The sequence below is a fragment of the Schistocerca nitens genome, chromosome 2, assembly GCF_023898315.1.
Source record: "Schistocerca nitens isolate TAMUIC-IGC-003100 chromosome 2, iqSchNite1.1, whole genome shotgun sequence".
Lineage (NCBI taxonomy): Eukaryota > Metazoa > Arthropoda > Insecta > Orthoptera > Acrididae > Schistocerca > Schistocerca nitens.
Genome location: NC_064615.1, coordinates 912,996,392 through 913,015,403, shown reverse-complemented (window position 1 = coordinate 913,015,403; position 19,012 = coordinate 912,996,392). Strand labels below are relative to the sequence as shown.

The 19,012-nt window shown below is 44.9% G+C and overlaps 1 protein-coding gene across 1 annotated transcript in view; it reads left to right on the top strand.

Annotated features, from left to right (window-relative positions):
* The window catches only part of LOC126235448 (glutathione S-transferase 1-1-like), a 46,638-nt gene that overhangs the window by 10,358 nt on the left and 17,268 nt on the right, over window positions 1-19,012 (top strand). The window contains exons 2-4 of the mRNA XM_049944171.1: window positions 8,263-8,414; window positions 8,844-8,902; window positions 17,436-17,574. Of these exons, the coding sequence (XP_049800128.1) occupies window positions 8,271-8,414; window positions 8,844-8,902; window positions 17,436-17,574 (342 nt within the window). The 5' untranslated portion in view covers window positions 8,263-8,270. The remainder of the gene's footprint in view (window positions 1-8,262; window positions 8,415-8,843; window positions 8,903-17,435; window positions 17,575-19,012) is intronic.

The following is a 19,012-nucleotide window of genomic DNA, read 5'->3' as shown; positions in this document are numbered from 1 at the left end:
ATACTGGAAGTACATGTTAACTAGGTATAGTAATCCTGTGGGTGAGTGAAGCTCCACGACGTTGCAGTGGTCATCCGAAAATTGTGTTAATACGGTGGCTCTTAACGCTTTATTTATGATTATAACCGCGGCCCTTGGCTGCGCTCCACTGTAGATTTGTTGCCAGTTGACTGCGGTGAACGGGATCCGGCCAGCCAGGGAGTATGGCTCCTGTATGCAGAGTACATCTAGACTCTTCTCCTCCACCACTTTCCGGAGTTCCTGCAGGACCAGTCTGCTGTTATGAGTGTTTATCTGTCCCACTCTTAACTGGCTCACGTGGGAAGTATGTATGTATATGAGACTCTGGCCAGTTTTTGCGCCAGTCGTGTGCTATTCTGCCGTTTGTGATGACAGATTGGTTGTATAGCTCATTTAGGTCGAATTTTTCATTTCGCCTTTCAAACACTTTCTTGACCAGGCCTCGCAGGGCTCCGAAGTCTGTGGGGAGATTCATTGTCTTGAGCTGTATTCTGTCTACAGCCTCCATCACTGGGAAGGTAATGTCTCTACCGTATTCGTGGTCGACACGCACCACGTGCCTCAGGGCTGTTGTGAGGGTGGCCGGCTCTTCCAGCCTAGACAGCTGCAAGGCGTGCTCCAGGTTGGGGTAAATCCTGGCAGGATCTATTCCCGGCCCTCGTTCAGTATGTGGGCTTGTTTGTGTATCAGTGTTAATCGGTACACTAGTGCTACTTATTTTATTTACTTGCACTAGCTCCTCCCGCATTGATAACCTCCCTACCACAGGATGCCCAAGTGGTCGTTCTTGATCTTTAGGCGACCTACCTGTATGTCCCCGATTCGGAGGGGAGGGTGCATCATTCTCATCACAAGGATCTGTCTGAATACAGACGTCTTTCATTGTGATGATGAGGTGTTGTGGCCTGGTAATCATCTGTATAAATTCTCTGAATTTGTTGGTCCTTATTGCATCCCTCAGCCTCTTGCTTGGAGACTTTCTTTTGGGCTTCCTGTTCCCATTTTGGGACTCAGCCATAGTCAATTCTAGCTATAAGTGTCTGCTCGAGCATCCTGTAGGTAGGGCAGTTTCTGCCAGTGGTGTTACATGATTTTTTGCCTCTCTTTGTGCAGGGTATACATTTTCCGGCTTTGCTGCAGTTTTTCCTCGTGTGATCTTCATCCCCACACCTGGAGCAGGCCGGCTTCCTTTCACAATGCTTATGTATGTGGTCTAACTCGCCACAGTTGTGGCATCTGGGAACTACTAGGTAGTCCCGTACGTTTATAGCGTGAAAACCTAAATAGATTCTCCCCATAGTGGTGATTTTACGCCACATCTTTCCAGAGACCTCGGCAACGTGATGTACAACGTCACGCTCCCGGGGCCCTGTCTTGAAGCGTAATTTGAAGTCATTTCTGAATGTTTCCCACTCCATGTCATCGAAGTTCTGATTATATAAAGTCTCATATATATCTGATTCCGTTAAAGCTACTGGTACATCATGATCACCAGCGGATTTCGCTTTTTCGGTGGTTCGCACTTTACTGCTGTATTCAATTTGGTGTTTTTTAGGATTTTGTCTCTATCTTCTTCTGTTACTACATCAACTACTACCACGTTTTTAGTTGCCTTAACTTTGTTTATTTTAATTTTATCTTTGGCAGGGTCAATTGTTGTAGTGAATATCTCTTGTACCTTTTTTACTGTTTGTCCGGGCAGGGGTCTTAGGAAGACCGCCGTGTCCGGCCTTTTTGTGACCTTAGCTATTGCTTTCTTAGTGGTTTGCGTTTTTGTGGGTGCTTGTGCAGCCACTGCAGCCCATGTCTTAGTTGGCTGCTGTCTTAGTCTGTTATTCTCCTTTTCTAATTCTTCGAGTCGCTCCTCAAGCTTTGCACTTGCAATAGCCCAGGCCGCGAGCTCATTTTTAATGGCCAGGACTGCAGCCTGGCTGATTTTGCCATTTTTCACGAATCCAGAATTTGATTTATTTTGGTATGTCTCTCGAGTGTGGTTTGCACATTCTGTTCCGCTTCCTCCTGTGAGGCAGGAACAGTCGCGATCGACGCCCTCGAGGTCGCATTAGAGTCACTCGTCTCTGATTCAGCCATGTTTAGACGAGTGAAAGAAAAGGATGGGAGCCCGTCTCTTGCCCCGGACCGGCTCCTCTGGCATAGGGGGGACTTCTGCAGCTCGCCCACCAACCTCGCCCCTAGGTCAAGGGCACTCCAGAGCTGCTGGGTTCAGCGCGCCGTTGCCAGCGCCCTGGTCCCCGTCGAAGGCCTCGTCGTCGACGATTGCACACGACGCTCCTCGGCAAGTGCACCCCGTACTCTGGAGAGGCGGATGCACCCCTCGCCCTTCGCCGCCTACTTGTCCGAGCTTCCACCTGAAGGCCAAGGACCCACTCCTACTCAGGTGGTGGGTCGGTCCCCCAGTCGTTCGGCGGTCTGGGCCCATCTAACCTGGCCCAGGCGATGTCACCACCTCCTGGGTTTGGCAGAACACGCCCCGGTTACCCAGGGGCGCGGCGAAGCACCCTTGCCGACTCGCGCCGCGATCCCACGCCGACAAACGAAGTCGCCGGCATGCAGAGCACCTGCTGGACTGTGCCCTGCGAACAGAAAGGGACAGGTGTTCGGTCCCTTGACACAGCTCCCCCTGTGCCACGCACCCTTCACTTTCGCATCGGGTTGGGTCGCAGTTCTTCCTTTGGTCGCAAAGCAGAATGCCAAGCTTAACGTCTGGCACCACGGGAAGGCGGAAAGAGCCACTTGGGAAGGAGAGGCTATGAGAGACGCATCACTTCCCCTGTGACGACTGCCGCGGCACACCCGACTGAAAGCGATACGCCCCAGTGCGAGCTTCCGTGCCTTACGGCGCGCCGGTAACGGGCGGGCCCGCACCGAACGCGCCGTCAAGCGACTGACCCCACGCCAGACTCCTTAATACATTTACTCCTTAATGGCTTTGTTGCTGATAATTATAATTAGTTTCACATTCGGAGTCAGTGTGCTCTTCTGACCGATCCGTGCCGGCCGCGGTGGTCTAGCGGTTCTAGGCGCTCAGTCCGGAACCGCGCGACCGCTACGGTCGCAGGTTCGAATCCTGCTTCGGGCATGGACGTGTGTGATGTCCTTAGGTTAGTTAGGTTTAAGTAGTTCGAAGTTCTAGGGGACTGATGACCACAGATGCTCAGAGCCATTTGAACCATTTTTTGACCGATCTGTTATGCTGTTACAGCGTCTCAGCTGACAACGCTGTGCTCCCCGTCTCCTGTTACGCTACTGGGTCCACTTCTCGTGACATCTGGTGGTCTATTCTGCGTTACATAGGGATGTCTTATACGTTTGATTGGATAGAATATGTTAGACTTGTTCCGCTCAAATATTTCAAACAGCAAATAAAAACTGACACACACAATATTAGTGTTCACTTGTCTGATGATCATTTAGGAAGCCGAAAGCCGGTTCATAAAAAAAATACGAAATGAATATTGTTGTGGAACATCAATACTTTGTGTGTTAGTTTTTAATACATCTCTGTTCCTCCAAGTACCAACGGAGTGCTGCATAAATTTGTGAAATTGCCTGGACATCTGAGGCGTCAGGTGAGGTTCTGCATATCTAATCATTGCAAACTGTGAGCGTTTTTGAAGTATCTTTCATCATCAAAGGCATTCATAAAACAGCCACGGACTATGACTGAATACGCTGAGTCGATGGCTGATGTCTGCAAATACTAATAGGGAAACTGTTGTGTTGCAGACCCGGTTAGCGCTGATTTGTGCAGTCTCTATTAGTGTTGATTTCTGTCACTTTCTCAAATATTGTTGCATACGTGTATGTCCACCCTCCATGACGCATGGACCTAGCCGTTGGTGGGGTGGCTTTTGTACCTCAGCTATGGAGACAGCCGTACCGCAGATACAATCACAACGGAGGAGTATCTGTTGAGAGGCCAGACAAACGTGTGGTTCCTGAAGAGGGGCAGAAGCTTTTCAGCTGTTCGGGTCAACATTCTGGATGACTGATCTGGTCATGTAAACAAAACGGCCTTGCTTTTGATAACACGACCGATTGAAAGCAAGGGAAAACTACAGCCGCAATTTTTCCCGAGGGCATGCACAGTATGGTTACATGATGATGATAACCTTTTGGGTAAAACATTCCGGAGGTAAAATAGCCCCCGTTCGGATCTTCGAGCGGGGACTACTCAGGAGGATGTCGTCATCAGAAAATTCAGAAGGGTGTAAGTTGCGGTTGTTACTCGAAAATGAAGAGGCTTGCATTGGATAGAGTAGCATGTAGAGCTGCATCAAACCAGTCTTTGGACTGAAGACCACAACAACAACAACAACAATAAATGTATGTGTATGAAATTAATTACTGAGAAACTCATATTTTAACATTCATTAAGACTGGCGTGTCTGAACAACTCCTGTCTGTAACAATTGTACCGTCTTGTTCACTATATTGTTCTCGAGCAATATTGCAAAAATTAAACACTAGACTTGGGAAAAATGATCATGAAGACATGCAAAGGGATTTAAATGATTTATTTCTCTCTTACTGTTGTAAAAAGAGAAAGCTCAGCTTAGCACATTTACAACACTGTGAGTATCCTATGAATGAAACCTGAAGCAGTTCGCCTTCTATAAGAAATTTACAAGTGGTACTGCAGAGTACCCCCCCATGAACCATGGACCTTGCCGTTGGTGGGGAGGCTTGCGTGCCTCAGCGATACAGATGGCCGTACCGTAGGTGCAACCACAACGGAGGGGTATCTGTTGAGAGGCCAGACAAACATGTGGTTCCTGAAGAGGGGCAGCAGCCTTTTCAGTAGTTGCAGGGGCAACAGTCTGGATGATTGACTGATCTGGCCTTGTAACATTAACCAAAACGGCCTTGCTGTGCTGGTACTGCGAACGGCTGAAAGCAAGGGGAAACTACAGCCGTAATTTTTCCCGAGGACATGCAGCTCTACTGTATGATTAAATGATGATGGCGTCCTCTTGGGTAAAATATTCCGGAGGTAAAATAGTCCCCCATTCGGATCTCCGGGCGGGGACTACTCAAGAGGACGTCGTTATCAGGAGAAAGAAAACTGGCGTTCTACGGATCGGAGCGTGGAATGTCAGATCACTTAATCGGGCAGGTAGGTTAGAAAATTTGAAAAGGGAAATGGATAGGTTAAAGTTAGATATAGTGGGAATTAGTGAAGTTCGGTGGCAGGAGGAACAAGACTTTTGGTCAGGTGATTACAGGGTTATAAATACAAAATCAAATAGGGGTAATGCAGGAGTAGGTTTAATAATGAATAAAAAAATAGGAGTGCGGGTTAGCTACTACAAACAGCATGGTGAACGCATTATTGTGGCCAAGATAGACACAAAGCCCATGCCTACTACAGTAGTACAAGTTTATATGCCAACTAGCTCTGCAGATGATGAAGAAATAGATGAAATGTATGACGAGATAAAAGAAATTATTCAGGTAGTGAAGGGAGACGAAAATTTAATAGTCATGGGTGACTGGAATTCATCAGTAGGAAAAGGGAGAGAAGGAAACATAGTAGGTGAATATGGATTGGGGGGAAGGAATGAAAGAGGAAGCCGCCTTGTAGAATTTTGCACAGAGCATAGCTTAATCATAGCTAACACTTGGTTCAAGAATCATGAAAGGAGGCTGTATACATGGAAGAAGCCTGGAGATACTGACAGGTTTCAGATAGATTATATAATGGTAAGACAGAGATTTAGGAACCAGGTTTTAAATTGTAAGACATTTCCTGGGGTAGATGTGGATTCTGACCACAATCTATTGGTTATGAACTGCAGATTGAAACTGAAGAAACTGCAAAAAGGTGGGAATTTAAGGAGATGGGACCTGGATAAACTGAAAGAACCAGAGGTTGTAGAGAGTTTCAGGGAGAGCATACGGGAACAATTGACAGGAATGGGGGAAAGAAATACAGTAGAAGAAGAATGGGTAGCTCTGAGGGATGAAGTGGTGAAGGCAGCAGACGATCAAGTAGGTAAAAAGACGAGGGCTAATAGAAATCCTTGGGTAACAGAAGAAATATTGAATTTAATTGATGAAAGGAGAAAATATAAAAATGCAGTAAATGAAACAGGCAAAAAGGAATACAAACGTCTCAAAAATGAAATCGACAGGAAGTGCAAAATGGCTAAGCAGGGATGGCTAGAGGACAAATGTAAGGATGTAGAGGCTTGTCTCGCTAGGGGTAAGATAGATACTGCCTACAGGAAAATTAAAGAGACCTTTGGAGAGAAGAGAACCACTTATATGAATATCAAGAGCTCAGATGGCAACCCAGTTCTAAGCAAAGAAGGGAAGGCAGAAAGGTGGAAGGATTATATAGAGGGTTTATACAAGGGCGATGTACTTGAGGACAATATTATGGAAATGGAAGAGGATGTAGATGAAGACGAAATGGGAGATAAGATACTGCGTGAAAAGTTTGACAGAGCACTGAAAGACCTGAGTCGAAACAAGGCCCCGGGAGTAGACAACATTCCATTAGAACTACTGACAGCCTCGGGAGAGCCAGTCATGACAAAACTCTACCATCTGGTGAGCACGATGTATGAGACAGGCGAAATACCCTTAGACTTCAAGAAGAATATAATAATTCCAATCCCAAAGAAAGCAGGTGTTGACAGATGTGAAAATTACCGAACTATCAGTTTAATAAGTCACAGCTGCAAAATACTAACGCGAATTCTTTACAGACGAATGGAAAAACTGGTAGAAGCCGACCTAGGGGAAGATCAGTTTGGATTCCGTAGAAATGTTGGAACACGTGAGGCAATACTGACCTTACGACTTATCTTGGAAGAAAGATTAAGAAAAGGCAAACCTACGTTTCTAGCATTTGTAGACTTAGAGAAAGCTTTTGACAATGTTGACTGGAATACTCTCTTTCAAATTCTGAAGGTGGCAGGGGTGAAATACAGGGAGCGAAAGGCTATTTACAATTTGTACAGAAACCAGATAGCAGTTATAAGAGTCGAGGGGCATGAAAGGGAAGCAGTGGTTGGGAAAGGAGTGAGACAGGGTTGTAGCCTCTCCCCGATGTTATTCAATCTGTATATTGAGCAAGCAGTAAAGGAAACAAAAGAAAAATTCGGAGTAGGTATTAAAATTCATGGAGAAGAAGTAAAAACTTTGAGGTTCGCCGATGACATTGTAATTCTGTCAGAGATAGCAAAGGACTTGGAAGAGCAGTTGAACGGAATGGACAGTGTCTTGAAAGGAGGATATAAGATGAACATCAACAAAAGCAAAACAAGGATAATGGAATGTGGTCGAATTAAGTCGGGTGATGCTGAGGGAATTAGATTAGGAAATGAGACACTTAAAGTAGTAAAGGAGTTTTGCTATTTAGGGAGTAAAATAACCGATGATGGTCGAAGTAGAGAGGATATAAAATGTAGACTGGCAATGGCAAGGAAATCGTTTCTCAAGAAGAGAAATTTATTAACATCGAGTATAGATTTAGGTGTCAGGAAGTCGTTTCTGAAAGTGTTGTATGGAGTGTAGCCATGTATGGAAGTGAGACATGGACGATAACTAGTTTGGACAAGAAGAGAATAGAAGCTTTTGAAATGTGGTGCTACAGAAGAATGCTGAAGATAAGGTGGTTAGATCACGTAACTAATGAGGAGGTATTGAATAGGATTGGGGAGAAGAGAAGTTTGTGGCACAACTTGACTAGAAGAAGGGATCGGTTGGTAGGACATGTTTTGAGGCATCAAGGGATCACAAATTTAGCATTGGAGGGCAGCGTGGAGGGTAAAAATCGTAGAGGGAGATCAAGAGATGAATACACTAAGCAGATTCAGAAGGATGTAGGTTGCAGTAGGTACTGGGAGATGAAGAAGCTTGCACAGGATAGAGTAGCATGGAGAGCTGCATCAAACCAGTCTCAGGACTGAAGACCACAACAACAACAACCGCAGAGTACACCCGCGGCGCTGTCCGCTGGATCTGTCACTGTTTTCAGATAGCCCCCGGTTGTCCCAAACTTTATTGTTGTATTACTGAATGACTGTAAGAGCAAATCATGTTTCGGAGAACAAAATGATTGCTTGAATTATTACCTAAATCATGAATTTCTGTGACGAAACGATATTTATTCTCCCGGTACATATGACAAGTATACAGCATTGCATAATCACAAGCATATCATCCAAGGAGAAGTTTATTTTAGATCTGAAACGATGTGATGATTTTCAGAATCCACAATGGCTCCTCTAACTCTCTACATCAGCCCTTTGAGCGCTCCATGCCGCTTGGTGCGTCTAGTGGCTGGTATTGTTGGAGTTGACTTGAAAATAGTGAACGTAAACGATCTTGCTAAGGACCTGAAGACGCCTGAGATGTTGAAGGTAACATATATATAACATATATAATCAGTATAGTTTAAGTATTAATAAGCGCAAAAAGTAACTGAAGAAGTCTGTTTATCTATCGCCATTACTTGTTGTAAACTACTATCTAAAATTACCAACATTCTCTGTGAATTTTAGAATGTATTCAGAAATCACGTAGAAAACGAGTCGAAGTGTGGATCTTGGAGTATCTGAAGAATAATATACTTTATCAAGTATTTTATACAGCTTTACTTTGCAACAGTGTTGTTTGGCTACAACAAGTGGTTTTATTGAGTGTCTGTTAATTTTTTATTATAGAAATGTGGTGCCTGGAAAATAAATACATTTATACTCCTTAATTTCTTCTCTAGACGTCCTTTCATCATAAATTGATATCTCAGATGTCATATGTCTACTTTTTTGTGATTCTTTTCCTTATTTCAGAAAAACCCACAACACACTGTGCCGACGCTGGAGGATAATGGCCTGTACATTGCTGAGAGGTAAGGCTACAGACTTAATAGTGAACAGTGTTACTACTCCTCGAAGAATAGCAGTGCCCAATCAATATATCCCAAAATCAGTCTTCGAAAGCAGAAAGAAAATTTAGTGTTTTGTAATGTTTTGGTTTCAGTATAATGTACCTTTCTTCTCATCCTTATGACTTGTTGTTAGCCGGCCGTTGTGGCCGAGCGGTTCTAGGCGCCCAGTCCGGAACCGCGCTGCTGCTATGGTCGCAGGTTCCAATCCTGCCTCGGGCATGGATGTGTGTGATGTCCTTAGGTTAGTTAGGTTTAAGTAGTTCTATGTCTGGGGGACTGATGACCTCAGATGTTAAGTCCCGTAGTGCTCAAAGCCATTTGAACCATTTAAATTTGTTGTTCCCTTGGGATGAAAATGAGCAACACCTTATTACGATACCAAAAGCAATGAGAAGCTGTTGGTACCTGTATGATGCATCTCGTAACTGAAAGTCACTTCTGTTTCGAAAAGTTTCCTGTTAGTAAATTGCTTACTAACAACAATCGGCTTTATTTGAGAGAGAAAACTTCTGTTTGATATTGAAAGAAAAATAGGCCCCTCTTGAGTTTGTCAGAAAATGTAGTTAGTAGCCGCACTGGATTAGCCGAGCGGTCAGTTCGGCGCTAGCGGCCGTGCGAAGCGGAGGTCCGATACTTCCGCCTGTGCGGCGTGTGCGAGTGTTTGTTTACTTGCGGACTTAGTCTGCGCGCGGGCTAATAACAACGATCATGGCGAACAAGTACAGGAAAACTACATTACGATTCAATTTCCGCAAAGACTACGAACGACCAAAGGCTTTAGCAGTGGAACGATTCATTCGAGAGGAAGTCAAGATACCGCCAAACGATATTGTCGGAATTCACCTGTCCATCATTAGTCCCACGGTGTATGTTAAGATGGTAAATGACGCGGCGTGTGAGAGAATTCTACAGGCGACAAAAGCAGGTCTCCGATTTGGCCATAGTGACGGGAATGTCGGCACGGTAACTGTAGAACATGCTGGTCTGGGTGTACGGACAATACGTGTTTTCGTGTTTTTGAGCTGCCATTTGAGCTCCCGGCTGAAGAAGTTATCGAGGCTTTTACGCCATACGGCACGGTACGTGGTCACACGGCAGAACGCTGGACACAATTCGCCACGTACCATGTTCTTAACGGAGTGCGACAGATCACTATTGATCTTTAGAAGCATGTACCGTCCTGTCTGACAATTGGTGGTTGTCGGGCGGTGGTGATTTACGATGTTCAACCGCGTACATGTTCTGGCTGTGGCCAGGAGGGACACCTCAGGTCGAACTGTATGCAACGGCGGATTACGCAACTGCCTTCAGATGTGCGGGAGCCATCGCCGGCAATGACATTACTACCGATCACCTATGCCAAAGCCCTCACTGCGTCTGCTGATGACCGAAAGGACACAGCCCCGGTGGAAGATCAAGATGGCACTCTCCGAAACCTTGTCGCAGACGTCGGGATGACAGAGGATGCTGCTCCATCGAGCATACAATCGACGGCGACAACATCAGATGAGACCGAACTCCCACCAAGCACACCGATAGTACACGAAACAGTTCCAGCCACTACGGATGCTGTTCCGTCTGGAACGCACTCTGAGACGACAACATCAGTTTCGACCGAACCTCCGCCAAATACAACGATGGGACTCGAAACACCAGGTTCCTACGGATGCTTTTCTGTCGGGCAGCCGTGATTCCCTACAATCTGAGGACACGGAAGGAAGATCACGCAAACAACGTTCCCCGAAAAGGAGGAAACGACGGCGTCGCACGACATCTCCTCGGGATGACTCCCCTTGCCCCGACGACGATGCGCATGTGGACCAAGACGATACAACAGCCTCTACGAAACAGGATGAGGCAATGGGAACTGTTCGATCAGACCCACAGCGGTCTGTCACATTGACGGTACCGGGACGTGGTCCTGCTGAAGAGGAATCACAGCCAGTTGGCTCTCCAGACGCAGATGCTGTGGCTATGGACACGAATACATCACAGCCTGAAAAGATGTGGTATGACGATATTGAGGAGGCGCCGGACGTCATACAGAGGCAGCCGGCGCTCACGGAGACGGCCTAATAATTGCTGAAGGTGAAGGGAGAGGGGCGAGAGCACGTCTTCTAACTCAGCCCCTAGCGCCGATGCAGGGAGATGTTGTTGCGCCTCGACAGAGTGGGATTCAACGCCATGCGAACCGTATTGCGACATTAAATATAAATGACGTGCGTTCACCGGCCAAAATACACCTACTGAAGGAAACGATTTGGGCATCTGATGTGGATATTTCTTTGCTGCAGGAAGTCCACATAGCTGCACTCCCATACATCGCAGGCTACCAATCCTATTCGTCGCATGAAGATCACAATGGGAGTTGGGTGGCAGTTTACGTGCGAGATGGCTTCCCAGTGGAAAACGTGTGTTATCTTCCGTCGGCCAGGGGAATGGCTTTCACGATGTTTGGGACACGCATCATCAATCTTTATGCACCGTCGGGAAATAATTGGCGGCGGGAAAGGGCGCGATTTTATGCAGAAGACATTACCCCACTATTCCATGGACGTTATGAATGTGTAATAATTGGTGGAGATTTCAACTGTGTTCTCAGCCAGAAAGACCAATGGCCGCAAGCAAACATCAGCCAGGAGTTGCGAATCGTTGTCAACGACCTTGTACTTAGTGACACGTGGGAATTACGACATGGAGATGCACCGGGATACACCTATGTGACACGTCATTCGGCGAGCAGATTAGGTCGCATTTATATCTCACGGGCTCATGCAAATGATGTCCAGGACGCGGAACGCTGGCCATTGGCATTTTCCGACCACAGCGCTTACATCTGTACGGTGCTTCTTCCCCGTAGAGAGGTGTGGAACAGTAAGGCCCCGTGGAAACTAAACATTCACCATCTACATGATCCTGAATGCCGTCAACGGATCCTTGAGACATGGACGATGTGCGAGCGAAGGGTTGGAAGGTATACGACGATACTTGATTGGTGGCTGACTTGTGCTAAACCGGCGCTTCGCCGTACGTTCATCTCATATAGCAGGGAGATGGCAGAATGGCGCCGCCGTACGACCGACTTTTATTTTGCAGCACTGCGCGACCTGGATGATGATCCGCCGGGACAGGACATCTGGATCGAACGCAAAAGGATAAAAGCTAAACTGGTGGCTTTAGCTCGGAAACATCTTCAGGGAACCATGGTGCGCGCCAGATGTCACGATACGATAAGGCACGAGATTCCTTCTATGCACCACGTCGTGAATGAACGAAAGCAACGACGACGTGTTTTTGTACGGGAATTAATTACCCGCGAAGACCGAAGAGTGACGCGTCAAGCGGACATTGTCTCTGCATTCGTCGACCATTACCAACACATCTATCGGGAAGAAGCAGCCCCTGTCGATGACCTCGACCCTATAGCCACGTACGTCTCCCGTACACTGACGGTGGAAGCCGCGGGAACCTTACTGGAAGCCATTAGCTGTGAGGAAGTACATGATGCGATCGCACACGGTGCGTTGAATCGGTCCGCAGGCATTGATGGGCTTCCTGCTGAATTTTATCGAGCATTTCGCAACGAAATGGCACCGCGATGGAGGAGATGTTAAATTCCGATGCGCCTACTCCACCGGCTATTATGGAAGGCCTCTTGGTGCCAGTACATAAACCGAAGCCAGGAATTACGGTCACACATTATCGCCCCATCACCCTGCTTAATGCCGACTATAAGATCTTTGCACGGTTGCTAGCGTCCCGATGTCGTATGTTAATTCGTAGCGTTCTCTCTCCAGAACAGACGACACCGGGTGGATCGGTGAATGTTCAAACAGCTACTGGCGAATGCCGTAATGTGATAGCGCTGGCGGAGGAGTGCCGGCTCAAAGCGGCGATGGTGGCAGTGCTTTTGGTAAGGTGCGCCACAACTATCTGTACGCTGTACTGGAACAAATGGGATTTCCAGACCGTTTTAATGGTCTCATTAGAAGGATATACGGGGGCGCACAATCCTTGGTACAGGTTAATGGGCGTGTAGCAGGGCCCATTCAAATTCGACGATCCATTCGCCAGGGCTGCCCTCTTTCGATGCTGCTGTTCGCGATAGCGTTGGAACCATTAATTGAGAGGCTAACCAATTCTCTTTCTGGGATAGAACTACGGGGCTACACCTTTAAATGTCGTGCGTATGCGGACGACCTCCTGCTGCTCGTTCGTTCTGAGGAAGAGGTGAAGACGGTCCTTGAACTGTTGTTGGCCCACAGTGTGACGGCGGGTAGTGCAGTGAACATGAACAAATCGGCGGCACTGCCGGTTGGAAGGTGCCTTACGCCGGAAGAAATCAATCCGCTTCCTTATGTGCAACGATTCCGCTATCTCGGCATAGACTTTACCTCATCTGTTAAACATACTGCTGCAGTTAACTACCGACGTATTTTACAGACAACACGAACCATGGTCCGACAACATCTCCTATGGCGCCTTGATCCTTTGCAGCGAGTCATCTGAACACTAACGTGGTTTCTCGAATGGTTCATATTTCGCAGATCCTGCCCCTACCACTCACGCTCGGACGTCGACTTCAATCAGCACTAGGCTATTTTGTGATGATTGGATCGCCCCTCAAGGTGCGACACGAAACGGTCACGCTCCCTACGGACAAGGGGGGACGAGGACTTACGAATGTTCACTGCCGAGCGACGGCGCTCCTTCTAGCCACGATTTGCAGGCAATGGCGTAGCGGGCGTGATTCCCTTACATCCCGCCTACTGGATCTCCTGGTTCCAGCGTTCCTCACACCTCCGGTGGCGGTGGGCAACATTACGCTAGATTTTGCGCATGTATCAACATTTATCGTGGAACTTAGTTATGTCAGAGACGAGTTTCCGCGCACGAGACCGCCATGCGCGAAGGATTTTTATGTTTGGCTGCTACAGCGGATAAGTCGTAATGTCATTGAACTCAAACACCCCAGGTTGCATTGGCCGAAGATTTGGAGACATGTGCACCAAAAATTCCTTCCTAGCTTCGTTCGGGCACTGTGGTTCTCTGTCGCCTGTGGCAAGTTCAACACCAACCAACGGCTCCATGCAATTGGACTAGTGGACACTCCACTATGCCCGAAATGTCTCCAAGTGGATAACGACCATCACCGCTTAACTTGTATCGCGGTGGAGGACGTATGGCTCCTAGGAAGACAGATGGTGGCTTGCTACCTCCGTGTGACCCCCCAACAGATTACACCTGCTTCCTTCTTACATCCGGAGAGTGACTACTTTCCGGCGACTAAATCACAGTCGATCATCTGGGTCAAAGGTTGGACGATCGCGTACCTCTATGGGGATGCTGCCAAGTCGCGACTTGACTTTTGGTATTTCTTGCAACAAGCCCACAATGATGTTCGTAGATAGTCACACTATCGGAAAACCTTTGCCAAGTATCTTCAGGCAGTCTTCCTCGACCCCCCACGCAGTTGGGATGTGCCGGGTGCAGTCGGTGTGCACTTTTGACAGCTGATAATGAACCTCACGCTTCTCTCACCACTTAATATGTAATTCACATACTATATGATGAAATGATCTACATGTTCCTTTTAACAGAGTGATCTTTATTGAAAATAAATAAATAAATAAATAAATAAAACAAAAAAAGCGGTCTAGGCGCTGCAGTCATGGACTGTGCGGCTGGTCTCGGCGGAGGTTCGAGTCCTCCCTCGGGCATGGGTGTATGTTTTTGTCCTTAGGATAATTTAGGTTAAGTAGTGTGTAAGCTTAGAGACTGGTGACCTTAGCAGTTAAGTCCCGTAAGATTTCACACACATCTGAATTTTTGTAGTTAGTATTTTTTCTTTTCAGAGCATTTCTGGCATTGGAAATGTGTTTTTGCTTTTTAGACACATCGCAAGTCGGCAGACTGACGACTGCTTTATACTGTCTCCTAAAACGATAAAGCTACATATTTTTGATCCATAAACAGCATTACGCACGCAGTTAAAGCTGTCAGCAGGTATAATGGCTTTTTTGTCTGGTTCTGGAGGTTAACTTTTCCTAAATGCTTTTTCACCCACACAAAATTTTCGTTTTTGGAAACTATCCTGTCTGTCCTTATACGAGAACATAAAAAATACTGTTTTGGCAACGTTACTGTTAAAATTTTCAGATTATTAATGAAGAAATAAGGAATTATGGAAGAAGATAGCTTGGTAAGGATGGGTAGTAGTGTGTTGTGTCGAAAATAATGATCAAAACAAAAACGTTTAAATTTAAAATAAGTTATGTTAATATTCTCTTGAGAACTGAGTTCTAAATGCAAGCACAGTACTGGGTATTCGTTGTCTAGGCTATGGCTGCATACGTCGCTGACAGTCCAAAATTGCATATGTGTATGCTGCACCTAAATAGTTGTATGTGCACAGTATAAATGAAGACGACGTAATCTATTCACAGAGTGAGTTTGTGTTACAGTTGAGTCCGAGTTGGTTCTTCATTCATAATAATTGACGTTCTAGGGAATGGAGCACACACAGTATTATATTTGAGCCTAAGTATTCCACTGGTAACATGTTACGTTCTTCGGCCGCAGTTCACAAAAGGCATTACGTGAGGCAGCTCTCGTGAAGTTAACTCTTACCTCGATCTTCCTTGGGCGCACTGAGTTGAGACAAGACAAAAGAGACCACAGAATCATCTGCAGTCTCCAGAAATCACTGGAGTCACATTCAGCGTGCCTCTTGTTATAAACTCATCGATCTTATGTCTAATGCTTATACGAAGTAAACCACTGCATCACTTGCAATGAAGTTCTGTCAACGGTAGGTTCTAAGAGAAAGAGATTGTCCATACCATTATTTCAGTGTAATGAGTACTTTCCTGCATTCAGTGCAAAAAAGGGTTTGTACCTGCCTACATTACTAACCTTCCCATTGCCACATAGATGTCTTTGGGCTAATAACGGTTGTTTGTTATGGACAACCTTGCTACTGTAGTTAAGACTCATAGCATCTGAACTGCTTCACTTCCTATCTGTTCCATGGAAATCTTATACAAGCAGTATTTGCTTGAAGTATGCTTGAGAAGCGGTCAAATTCGAAGGAACAAATGCTTTTAAATAGAAAAAAGTGGTATACGCATTATCTGAGAAGCCACTATCAATTAAATGTATAATAAGCATTAAATAAGTAGAGTCCGAAGCTTTACTTCATCAGTACACGATTCGTTTCATTTTCTGTGGTTCCATTAGTAGTTAGTGAGTCTTAACACAGTTTATTTAAATATCTCTCGAATATGTTTTGTTACATTTTACTGAGAATTCTTCAACTTTCTTAAGCCTTGAGAATGCTAGCTCTGAATCAGTAAAATTGAAAGTTCCCAGGAAAGTGGTTTTCTCAACTTTTTGTGAGTAATTTTATGCACAGCAACAGTCTTCATGCAGACACTTTTGAAGGTTGTCTCTCATGTCATATTGCGTGTGTTTGAGTGTTATGACATTTCATTGTAGAAAAATGTGTAAGTGTACAATTTATTAGTGGACTATTTTTGAAATCAAGAGGATCTCCAAACAAAAAAATAATATAATCCACATTTCTTAGGTTCATAGAAAATCAAAATTGTATATGGTAGTAATTATACTCACTCCTCGGTGCAGTAGTTTTGCGTGGCACGGAGCAAATTCCACCGAAAGGGCTAAGCAAGACGCGGCAGACAAAATTCGTCGTATTTTTCACTAAAATTATTACAAATACAAACGCAACACACGAAAAGCTAATTAGTGCTAATATCTACAGTTTTGTTCGTGTATTTAGGAAGAGTATATTAACTTACGTGGCAGATATGAATACGTACTACTATCGTCATTATTTTACGTTTTCCCTCCTGAACTCCATCTGGAAGGCTTGCAGTGGCAGCAAGGGTTGTAATGTTTCATTATCTTGTAAATAGTAATAGTGTAGTTCAAATGGTTCACATGGCTCTGAGCACTATGGGACTTAACATCTGAGGTCATCAGTCCCCTAGAACTTAGAACTGCTTAAACCTGACTAACCTAAGGACATCACACATATCCATGCCCGAGGCAGGATTCGAACCTGCGACCGTAGCGGTCGCGCGGTTCGAGACTGAAGCGCATAGTGCCGCTCGGCCACAACGCCCGGCAATAGTCTAGTAAAATAATACACATAATTATATAGATAATTAAATATTCCAGCATAATTTAGTTGATCATGTTTTGTACATGCAAGCATTTTATGTTGAGTCCGTAGGGATAGAAATGATCTGAGCATAGAGAAACAAAACGGTTGCTGCTGAAAGGTAGTCTCATTCAAAATGCCACTGAGCAGCTGAAATACCTATCAGAATGAAATTAATTCGCAAAAGTTAACCAGATTTAAATCTCCTTCTTTCTGTAATGAATACAATCTCAATAACTTTTCGTTATGTATAAATTCCCAGTATTTCTGAGCCTACTCTTTAGTAATATTTTTGTTTTTTGCAAACAGCCGCGCCATAGCCATGTACCTTATTTCTAAGTACGGAAAGAACGATGCTCTCTACCCGAAAGATGTCAACAGGCGGGTCCTCGTCGACCAGAGACTGTTTTTTGACCAAGATTTCTACAGCAGGATTGTGAGTGTTTTCGTAAGTATCACTTTATTTCCCTCTTTCACACTTGTCTAAATAAGTATTCTTCCATTTTTCAACGTCCTTACGTAAAAGTGACTTTATGTGCCGACTATCGAACGATACAACGTAGGAGGGAGTAGAAGAACTGACGTTTACAATGTTAAGTTCCTGGGTTCGCTGCCAGATGAGTTCGTCGAAATGAAGCGATGTTTCAGTGAGTATCACTCTCATGATCCTCAGGTGAAGTATCGGAATGGAATCTGAGTCACGGTTTTACAGGTGGTACCAGGGTTTGGTATGCACACTGTCAGTGGCCCAGGAGTGGGGTAGGTGCAGGTCGCGTATGAATCTTTTCATCAACAGCGAGAAAGTTGAATCCCTGCTTTGAGACAACTGTGTGTTAGCAGCTGTTGGCAGCTTTCAATTGAAATCTGGGGAGCGGTATTAGGCCCACACGAACGTTCATTTATAAGACGGCTTGTAGCAAAGGGCAGTCACCTGAAATTAGCGGCCTAGAATTCTTGTTTTTGTAAATTAAAAATAAATGAAATGGAAAGAATCGCTGGTATTTCTTATTACATTAAAATAGTTGAACAAAAACTAACTGGTGAAAATGCTACTACTTTTTTACTTTAACCTGTGAATTCATAAGAGATAATGATCTTGATTTTTATGCCCTGAAACGTCACCCCTTTACATCAAATCTGACCCGTATGTGAATAACTGCAATCTGCGTAATTTTATTTTAAGTTTCTTAGTGGCAAGAAGTTTCCCAAAACGCAACGAAATAATTAAAGGAGGTTTATCAAGAGTTAACCAAGTCAAAACAAACTTTAATCCTTGCAATATCCATCCCGCAGCTACTCACTATGCATGTGAAATAATTGGGTTTATAGATTGACTCCGTTCCATTCAAATGTTTTTGTTTTCTATGTCTTTCAACGGCCAGTAATTTGAAAACTTGAGTCAGTTTAGCAGCAGATATCGTCTCGATGTCTCCATCTTCACTGGCTAGTGTCTACAGCGTCATAAATTTTACTGTAGAACTGAAAACCTTATTTAATAAAACTGTAATCTCTACTTCAAGCAGATTATTCCCTCACAGCTTTTCTTCTAATTAAAATGAACATTGCACGTTTCGAGATTGTAGTTCTTGATCAACACATTTAATGTTAAGGAATACGAGGAAGATCAATCTGAACGCAAACCAGGGGGTATGAAAATAAGCTTAAAAAATTATACTCAGATCTAATATAATGACCAAATACTTGACTACCACATATCGTGTTACGTCTACAAATCCATTTAGACGGGCATTATGTCCTTACATTACCATCCGGATACAACAGGCAAAAAGAAAATCTACCGCATATTAGAGTTAATGCTCGAAATATTATTTTACGAATGAAGGGCAACGAGACAAGCCATTTGAATAAAAACGTAAATTGATCCC